At 31.4% G+C, this 10,618-nt stretch overlaps 1 protein-coding gene across 1 annotated transcript; it reads left to right on the top strand.

The window, feature by feature from the left end:
- Positions 1 to 5,545: 5,545 nt before the first annotated feature.
- On the top strand, positions 5,546 to 10,356 carry LOC131627758 (flavonoid 3'-monooxygenase-like). Its single transcript, XM_058898613.1, has 3 exons — positions 5,546 to 6,193; positions 8,990 to 9,433; positions 9,523 to 10,356. The coding sequence occupies exons 1-3, from the start codon at positions 5,750 to 5,752 to the stop codon at positions 10,159 to 10,161; spliced, it is 1,527 nt and encodes a 508-aa protein (XP_058754596.1). The 5' UTR covers positions 5,546 to 5,749; the 3' UTR covers positions 10,162 to 10,356.
- The last annotated feature ends 262 nt before the right edge of the window (positions 10,357 to 10,618 follow it).

The raw sequence follows: 10,618 nt of genomic DNA, 5'->3' as shown, positions 1-10,618 counted from the left end.
GTAAATTGAATTTTGTAATGATCCGTGTGTGGATGTATACAAAATGCTTGTTTATCTTTCGAAAGATGTTTTGAAAAGAACGTTAACTTTGTAATGATCCGTGTTTGGATGTATACAAAGTATTGTCTTTTTTGAAAGTTTTGAAAAATCAACAGTGTATGAGAATTTTATTTGTTTTGATTTGAGCAAGCAAACTAGGAGGTCTACCCTGAGTTGTAAGGTCTTTATCCTATTTCCTTTAAAAATCTATCCTTTCATCGGATATAAAAGCAAGGTTCGATTTTGTACTCGAAACAGTAGAATTTTGACTTTGATTTTGGAAGATTGTGAAAAAGGATTACCTGAAGAGGTGCAAGTGTGATTGTGATTGGATTCAGATATTTATCTTTGAAGTTAGTGATCTAACGGTTCAATTTTATCTTTGACATACACGCAGTTTATATGTGCTGGAAATTAAAGTGCGGAAATGTAAAGTGCGGAAAGTAAATATACGCTATTACATCGATTGTGCGGGAAATGTAAACTAGCCTATTTACATGAATTTGACATCCTATACATTTATCTAGGAATTTTAAATTGCAAGAAAAATAAAAGGCATGTTTTTTGGTTTTTTATGGTTTCTTTTAATTATAATTAATGTATGATTAATTAAATTTAAATGGAGAAAAAAAGATGAAAATATATTTAAACCTAGAAATTAAGTTTAAAATATGTACAAAATATTTGTCAATTAATTTTAAAACAAAACTAATTTTTTTGGAATTTTTGGAATTGATTTGAAATTGATTTAAGTTAATTAAAACATAATTATGCAAATAATTATACAAATAATTAAAACTTAAAGATAAAATTATTCAAAATATGTAGAAAATTAGTTTATAATATATAAACAATATTTAACATGAAGAACAATTTTTTTTATGATTTTTTTTGATTGGTTAGAATAATTAAAAAGCAAATATATAAATATATACTAATTAATTATGTAAAATATTGAAATTTTGAAGAAAAATAAAATATTTTTATTTCAGAAAATAATATATTATTTTAGAAGTCTAAAAATATTTTTTGTGTATTTTTTGGATTTTTAAAACTATTTTTAAATTATTTTGCAAAGAAAATTAAAACAAAATAGAAAATAAAATAGAAATTAAAAGGGATACTGATCCTGTGTGGTAATTTGTGAGGGAGCATGGTGTGGTGAGAGATCTGGCACGTTGGATCTGATTGGAAGTGAATCAGAGGGCTCAGATTTTGAGGAGCATGACAAAAGCATAGACAGCACAACACAGGATCCAAGAATTTGAATAAAAGCTGGCGCGCGCATTCTGGCCAACCAGAGCCTGCCACGCCTTCATCTTCTTCCTCTCTCCGTTGCTATAGGCTCTGCAACTGTAGGTAAAGCCTTTAGTGACGGTTTTCGTCCGTAGCTACAAGACCTGTAGCGTTCGATTCAAGGAGTTTCAGAGCTTGCAAATGATCTGGATATGTTCAGTGAAGCTCAAGGAACGTGTTTGAGTGTTTAGTTTGAATGGAAAGTGACTTAAATTTGGAATTCGAATTTCAAAATTCTTTGAATATTTTGAGAGATTACAAGTGTGTTACAAGCAAGAGTTTTGCTCTCTATTTCTGTCTCTATTTGTTACTGAAGTGCTATAGCCTATTTATAAGCATTAGAGTGCTTAGAAACTAAGCCAAAAGCATTGATGAGTTTTTTTGGAATCTTGACTTTTTCAACATTGGTAGCTTTGTCTTTAAGCCACCATGGCTTGATTTTCTTCTTCTCCTCTGCTGTACTTTGCTTTGGGACAGAGTTGAATGAGTCTTGCTTGGACTACAAGCTATTCTTTATCCATTTCATTTTCTTTTTTAATTTTAATCTTAAAATAAGATAAAATTATGCCAAAAATGGATAAAAAATGGTGTGGGCTTAGTCTTGGTCGTGGGAGGCCCATAATAACATGGCAAAGATGTTTGAATGCTGAAAACTTGGCCCCATTTGGAAAAAATACATTTTTGAGCAATGTTGATTTCATGCATTTTCCCAAAATTTAGCCAACTTCAACAAGGTGTAAATCCTTCAATTTTTGTCATATGAAGGAGATCTTGCACTTTTTAGAAACCTCAAAGAGTCCTCTAACCAATGTCTTTGGTCTCATGTCAAAATGATTTTTGAAGCTCCTTGTGTGTCCTTTTGAAAAAAGTGTCTTTTTGTTGACTTTGAAAATGACCTGTAATGTCTTTGATCATATTTTTCAAATGGTGAATCCAATGACCATGGGATCAATGGCATTTGAAAGATAATTGAATTTCCTTCAAAACAAGCTTTGGTTTGAATTTTTTGGATGAAGGATGAGAGAGTTATGATCAGTCAAAGTTGAGTTGACTTTTCAGGCAAAAACCCTAATTTTGAATCTTAGGGTTTTGTTGATTTTTGATCTTTCCTTGATGAATTATGATCATCCAATGATCAAATGATGAATCCTTTGACAAAATATGGACTTTGACAAAAAATTTCATTTTTGACTGTCTGTTGACTTTTTTGGTCAAACGGGTCGTCTGTTGACTGTTTGAGCTGCTGACGGTGCGTCTGAGTGAATTGAAGTTTGAAAATTTGTATGATGGTACTTTGAGATATATGGATGTGTATGAAATCCATTTGAGCTCTCAAAAACTTGTTGCTCCTGTAAAAACAAGAAAAACCCTGATTAGGGACTGTTTGTGTAGGAGACAGTTAAGCGTACCTGATTTTTGTGCAGTGTTGAGTCTCTGCTAATCGCGTGATATTCAGAAGACTTCCAGCACAAAAGATCTTGGAATTTTGAATTGTGAAAGATTGATTTGATTGATGGTACAAAACACTGAGAATTGTACTGCCAGCAGTTTGGCTGTCAACTGACTGTTCAGGTATTGATGTAGCAGTTAGAGTGAAAAATCAACAGTCAAAGTTAATTTTCTTTCTTCTGTTGTTTTTGTTTTATGTTTTATGTAAAAAATGAAAGTTTATTTACATGACTTGTTAGAAAAACACAGACATAATAAATAACTAATATTTACTGTATGCGGTACAGTCTGAGTTTCCTGATTCTGCGCCTGCAAAAAGATTTTAACTCTGTACCAATTGTGTCAGTACTATTTATCTGTAAATAAATAAATAGCATGTGTGAAGTAATAAACAGTATTTGGCGTTTGCGTAAGAATAAATTCAACTGCAAGCCAAATTACTGTATAAGAAAAATTCTAAAAACTAAGTGTTTCATATGTTAGGATATTTGTTGAAATAATCCATAATTATATGAGACTTTTAATTTTCAGATTGGAGTTTTCTTGAAAAATATGTGGGCAAATTTTGGGGTATAACAGGTTACTAGAAGTTGCAAGATTAACAACATTAAAATAGAAAGGGTAAGAAATTAGTGTTTTTGATATTTTAAGTGGTACAAGATGATGCAATTGAATTACTCAGGTGGTCAAAGATGCACGAGATGGTTGATCAAGCTATCCTCCTGAATCAAACTATGTTCTTGAAGATTAATACATTTATTTAAAATTAACAGTGTAATCAAACAACTTTTAAGTGAAAGCCTTTGTTTCAAGGTTCATTGGTGGTTTAACCTTTCAAATAATGCTAATCAACTTTAAGATATCTCAAGCCTCGTTAAGTTATAAGATTCAAATTTCTTGTATGATGTTAAACTTAAAGATAATGATTAAAAGACTTGAAACTTCAAAGTTGTAAGAGAGAGAAAGTGTGAAAGTCTTTATTGTCGTGTCTGTCTAAGTGACCAGTGTCTTGTAAGGACACACGGGTATTTCAGGATATATTATGGCTAAACACGCACACTAAAAGTATTTTATTCAAATAACCAAAAAAATGTTTTTGAGGCCTAGCCGGTTGAATAGGAAAGTGATTGATTGATTGATTGAAAGACATTTTCTAATTGAATAATCAATTAGGCCACTAACCCAATCAATTAAGTCATATTTTGTTGAGTCTAAAATCGATTGGAATAATATCTTAATGGGGGGGGTAATGACTATATATCTAAACCTTCCATTTGGGCCTTAACAATAAATTATTTAGGGTGTCTGATTAATTTGCCTAATCGATTATGAGATTGATTTGGCCCATGAATTGTTTCCAAATTTATACCCTACACCTTAGCCTATAAATATAGAGCTTCTCTATCACTTTTTCACATCCATAAAACGAATTTAATTCCCACTTTTCATTTCTCTCATCATTTTTGTAAATCTCCCACTTTCTCACATATTTTAGACATAGTGCATTGATAGTGCTCTTGAATCTATGTGGGGATAATTGTTTTGGGTGAGGGCAAAATTGTAAATTTATTAAGAATGTATTATCTCTTGGGTAAATAATTCTTCAATAAGAATTTATTATTTTGGTTGCAAGTTAAACCAAAGCTCTTGTATTTTTTAGAGATTGTCTTAAGAAGTCTCTGTTTGGTTTGTGAGTTTCGCCTTGAAGAAAAAGATCTCTTTTGGTTCATGAAGATCAGTTAGTAAAATCTCCATAACGGTTCTTGCGCCTATCCCGATTAAAAGCCATAACAGTTCGAGATCATCCTAGTTAAAATTTCTTCTGGTTCTTAAGTTCAGCCGGTTTAAGAGCTCAATAGATTTGAGATCAGCCCGGTTAGAATCTCATCTTGGTTCGTGGTCATCTTGTTCAAAGTCTCAGTTCTGTTAGGAGGATAGAAAACTCAAAACCCCGTCTTGGTTCGAGATCAGCTCGTGGAAAATATGTGTTAAGTTTGGAGACTAATTGATGTAAGCCTTGTTCGCTCTTTAGTTAGAAGTTAGCCAGAAATCTCCATTTCCTTGTATAAGGAGGTTCGTGGACAAATTCTGCTAAAAGTTATCAAATTTATTGGATCCTCTCAGGAATAATTCTTGGGGACAAGAGTAGGACATCTTAGTCGAACTTATATAATTCTTAGGTGTTATTTTTTCTCTCTTATCTCTTTTGCTTTCCTATAATTTTCATTCCTTTGGTTTTCCGTCGTCGATTTATTCTTTTGTTTTATAAAATATTTTCAAACTCTAATTTTATGAATTTATTTATTCCTTTGGTATTCCGTCGTCGATTTATTCTTTTGCTAAATTGCTTTCTTATCATTAATATTTTGTGAATTTTTCCAAAAAAAAATTTAAAAAAAAAATTGTATACTTACACTAGTTGTCCATATAAATCAAATACTTTTATCAATAGCATATCTGTCCAAGAGTAATTCTTGCATGGACACGACTCTAAATTCATATATTTAGGAACAACCAATAAGAAGAGAGAATTTAAATTTATTTAAATTTAATTTCGTTTTTAATTGCCAACATGGAGGGCGGTTGTGATAATGGAGGAAAGAGATAATTTTAATTTTATTATTTAATTAATAAAAAATATAATTAGTTGTGTGTAAATCCAGATGATATGACTGTCTTCTTGTAACTATTTTCCTCTGTCCAATTCATATATATTGAATTATACCCATAAGTAAACACATGCAAACCCGTCCTATCCCTCTCTTTCTATATATTAACAATTAGGTTGTGCTGTATGTGGCACTATAAAAATTCATACACTATAGGATCATCACACTTGGGTTCATCTCATAGCATTAGCAATTTAGCAAACTCTTGCCATTTTAAACTCCATGCCATTCCACAACATGTTTAGACAAAATTGCACTCACACTCACACAGACAAAACCACAAACACAAAACAAGCATGTCTCCATGGATCATTGTCTTTGTCACAATTGCTGCATCCATTCTCATCTACAAACTCTTAAATCTCATTTCAAAGCCTTCCTCACGTCTCCCACCTGGGCCTAAACCATGGCCCATCGTCGGAAACTTGCCTCACATGGGCCCAGTCCCCCACCACGCCCTTGCCGCCTTAGCTCTCAAACACGGCCCTCTCATGCACCTCCGTTTGGGCTTCGTCGACGTGATAGTCGCCGCTTCCGCATCTGTGGCGGAGCAGTTCTTGAAGGTTCACGATGCTAATTTTTCTAATCGGCCACCTAACTCCGGCGCTAAATACATGGCGTATAACTATCAAGATCTTGTGTTTGCTCCCTATGGTCCACGGTGGCGATTGTTGAGGAAATTATCGTATGTGCACATGTTTTCTTCTAAGGCTTTGGATGATTTTAGCCACATTCGACAGGTTTGGTTATTTTTTCCTTTCGTTTTCATGTGAAGTTATTCTCGTCGTCTTTATAACAATATCGTTATTTTCAAAGCACGGTACCTACCGGACCGTGATTTGCTGCAGTTGGCAGCCACTGCATTCACGCAGTATCGTGTCCTTGATCGCTCTATCAGAATTAACGGTTGTGATTTAAAATTATACCTTTTGAATTTGTCAAAATTGATTGCATGAATTCGTTAAAGTTTTAACTGCAGAAAATTCAAAACTAATAAAATGAACCTTTTGAACTTGTCAAAATTGATTGCGTGAATTCGTTAAAGTTTTAACTGCAGAGAATTCAAAACTAAGAAAATGAATCATCAGCGTTTAAAACTTTGACGAATTCAAAACTTTGACGAATTCACCTAATCAATTTTTGTTTGTTATACAGATAAATATTTATAGTTAAAGTTAAAATAATTTTATTTACGTTTATTTTCTTGGGACTTGTTTCCTCAATGATGTTTGTATTAATTCATAAAAATAGTTTATGATATTGATATATTTTTAAAGATATGTTATAAATATTTAAACGATTTGGAGTCAAACTTAGATTTATCACTTCTTTATATTTAAGGTTAAGGTTGTGACTTGTGAATTTAATTATTAAATTATTTAGAGAAAACCATGATAATAATTTATTTATAAACATGGTAAAATGTTAGTTATCCTTAATTTTAACATATATTGGTTCATGAAAAACTTTGTAACATATATGGTTGAGTAGAATTGATAAAATAAGATATTACCAAAACTTTTTTTTTATAATTATTATAAAAAAACTTATAGTTGAGAGACTTATAAGATAAGATAAATTTAATATAATTAGCGGTTGGGTGATAAATTAGCTTATAACTTATAGTTGATAATTGATCGCTTATAGTTTATAATTGATGACTGATGATAGCCAATAAATTAATTATAGAGTTTGGTAAAACTAAATGTTTAACTAGATAATAAATATAAAATGATATAAAAAGACATTTCTTAACTAATACTAGTAATTAATTGTATATTTAAAATAATTAAAATTTATAAGAATATTAATGGAAGAAAAAATAATAGCTATATGTTATAAGATAAAACGCTATTTAAATTAGCGTCTAAAATATAAGTTGTAAATTAATAAAATAAATTATAAATTTATGATGAAAAAATTGTTAGTATATATTAAGTTCAATTTTAGTATCATTTCGGGTTGATTTGGATCTTCTCCCGGCTGTTTTTGTATGTTTTGTTGTTCTGCTGGAGCCTGAAGCCATTTGTTTATTTTCTAATTTTCTATATGTGTATTTTGGTAGTTTTCATTTTTCTATTAATATATTATTTTATTATTAATATATGAAAGGAAACCTCTGTGTTTAAAAAATTGGAATATTTTTCAAATTTTTTATTAAAATACATATTTTTCAGAAAAACTTCTAATACATTATAAAATATAAGATAATGTTAACTTGTGTCCTAAAGGCATATGTTAAAATACTCATAAATAAAAAATTCATATTAAAAAAAAACTATTAATTACTATAATTTATTATTAAATTTAACACAGAATTTTTAAATAATTTTTATTATAGTTATCTCTTAACTTGTGCCTTGGAAAACAAGACAGCATTACCCTATAATACATCATTTTGATATTATACTTTAGCATATTGAAACACATAGAAGGGTAGGTAAACTTTTAAAAATGAGATGTAGAGGCATTAAATTCGGTAATTATTATGCTTGTAGAGATAGTTTACTTTTCTCTCCTCTCCTCTATGTTTGTTTTGAGTTTTGACTATACTTGGTTAGTTTTTCTATTTTATTCCCAGATTGTTCTGTCTTGGCTTCTTTGCTTTTTTAGGGAATGTTGGATTCCTCTTCACCATATAGTAGTTTTTATGTGCCTGAATATAAATAAATATCTTTTACATTCATTTATATATATATATATATATATATAAATTATTTCCAATTAAAAAAAGAGAAAAAGGGATATGCACCGACAGTGTAAAATATTTTTACACATGTCAACCAATCACAACCATGTATCCAATTAAAACACAATTTTAATAATATGACATGGCAAGTGTAAAGATTTTGATTAATTATACGTGTAAAGTTAGTTTCCTTTGTCTGTGCACTACCTTTAAACTCTTAAAAAAAATACTTTAAACCAATACGAAAAATAAGTACATCCATAAATATACAGACTGCTGGCACATTTTTGGAAATAATTCAACTTACTATAAACCAAAATATATATGGTACATTATCTTACTTTCTTACCTCTGACCACACTAGCTACCCCCTTCCATGATGTTACTTAACTCATTTTTAAAACCTCAACAAATGAAAACTATCTATACATGATTCGTTAGTTTAAAAACAACAAATAATGCTTTTTTTATAAGAAAAAAATTGCTGTGCTTTCATGAAATTAAAAACGTTCGATCAAAATTTGACTTTTCAGAATTAAATTTAGTATTAGTAATTAAATTATAAAATAAAAAATATAAACTGTATTTTATTGCATTTTTAAATCTTAAACAGACCACTGTCAATGTTCTGAATGTATGAATGTGTGTTTTTCTTTATCTTAGGTAATCCAATTTCTTCCCTCACATTCACTTTAAATTTCCAGTTACAAAAATTTTAATAATATTGTTAAACAATAAAATGCATGTTTTTTTTTATCAATGGAGTTGAATGTAGTGAAAATGAACTAAACTCCCTAGAAATGGTGAACTTAAGTTTGAGCTAATTAATTCTGTCACATAAATGCAGGAAGAGGTAGCAAGACTAATCCGCAATTTGGCAAGTTCCGGATCCAAAGCAGCAAACTTAGGACAAATGCTAAATGTATGCACAACCAATGCATTGGCAAGAGTAATGATAGGACGACGAGTATTTAACGACGGCAATAGTGGTTGTGATCCAAGGGCTGATGAGTTTAAATCTATGGTTGTTGAGCTTATGGTATTGGCTGGAGTTTTCAACGTCGGTGATTTTGTTCCTGCTTTAGAGTGGTTGGATCTTCAAGGTGTGCAAGGCAAGATGAAGAAATTACACAAAAGGTTTGATACATTTTTAACCAGCATCATTGAGGATCACAAGGTTTCCAAGAGTGAGAATCATAATGACTTGTTGAGTGCGTTACTGTCACTGAAAGAAAAAGAGGATGAAGATGGAGACAAAGTTAATGATACCGAAATCAAAGCTTTACTCTTGGTATGTCGACAATTGATTCATGTATTGTTTTTAATACTTTCGTTAATATGTATTATATGAATTTAATAATTAATGTATTTGGTATATAGAATATGTTCACAGCTGGAACAGACACATCATCAAGCACGATAGAGTGGGCTATTGCCGAGCTGATAAGAAACCCTAGACTTATGGTTTCCGTTCAAAAGGAGTTGGACAGTGTTGTGGGTCGAGACAGGTTGGTTACGGAAATGGATTTGGCTCATCTTCCTTACTTAGAGGCTGTGGTGAAGGAAACTTTTCGACTTCATCCATCCACGCCTCTTTCGCTCCCACGTGTTGCAAATGAGAGTTGTGAAATCTTCAACTATCATATTCCTAAAGGCGCAACTCTGTTGGTTAATGTTTGGGCAATATCGCGTGATCCTAAAGAATGGTCCAACCCATTGGAGTTCAAGCCGGAAAGGTTTCTCCCCGGTGGGGAGAAGTTTGATGTTGATATTAAGGGAACTGATTTTGAGGTGATACCTTTTGGTGCTGGACGGAGAATATGTGCTGGTATGAGTCTTGGACTTAGGATGGTTCAACTTCTCACTGCGACATTAGTTCAAGCATATGATTGGGAGTTGGAGAATGGTTTATCGCCGGAAAAGCTCAACATGGATGAAGCATATGGGCTTACATTGCAAAGACAAGTGCCTCTTTTGGCCCATCCTCGTCCAAGGCTTGCTCAGCATATATACTTGTAGTCATCATCTTTTGGAGTTTGGCTTAGTGCCTTTTACCTTCATCTAAGTCTAATAAAGCAACAAAAAAAAAGTTGTTTCTTTAGTTGTTTGAATAAGGATGCTCGTTGGATTGAAATATGGTGTTTTACTATGAGTGTTGCTCTCGACATAGTTTAGTCATTTATAATTTATTAATCGTTATGTTTTGAGGGTTTCTATCCGTTGTTTGATTTATTTATGTGTAGTTATATTCTTCTTGCATGTAAGCCTTGGATGGGCCATAGAGGACAAGTTCTTTGAGACCAAGATTTTTAAGGGTTGCTTTTCCACCTTTAACGGTAAAGAGTTACTCTAATGAAATTCGAAATTGTCCTTCTAAAATTTCGAAAGTATACGCATCACAAATAAACAACATTAGTAAATGAGTCACAATTTTATTTTATGGAGAAAAAAATAGTCTAGGAGTATAATTTTGAGA

Source organism: Vicia villosa, unplaced genomic scaffold (genome assembly GCF_029867415.1).
Source record: "Vicia villosa cultivar HV-30 ecotype Madison, WI unplaced genomic scaffold, Vvil1.0 ctg.000400F_1_1, whole genome shotgun sequence".
Taxonomy (NCBI): domain Eukaryota; kingdom Viridiplantae; phylum Streptophyta; class Magnoliopsida; order Fabales; family Fabaceae; genus Vicia; species Vicia villosa.
This window is presented reverse-complemented; position numbering and strand designations above follow the sequence as displayed.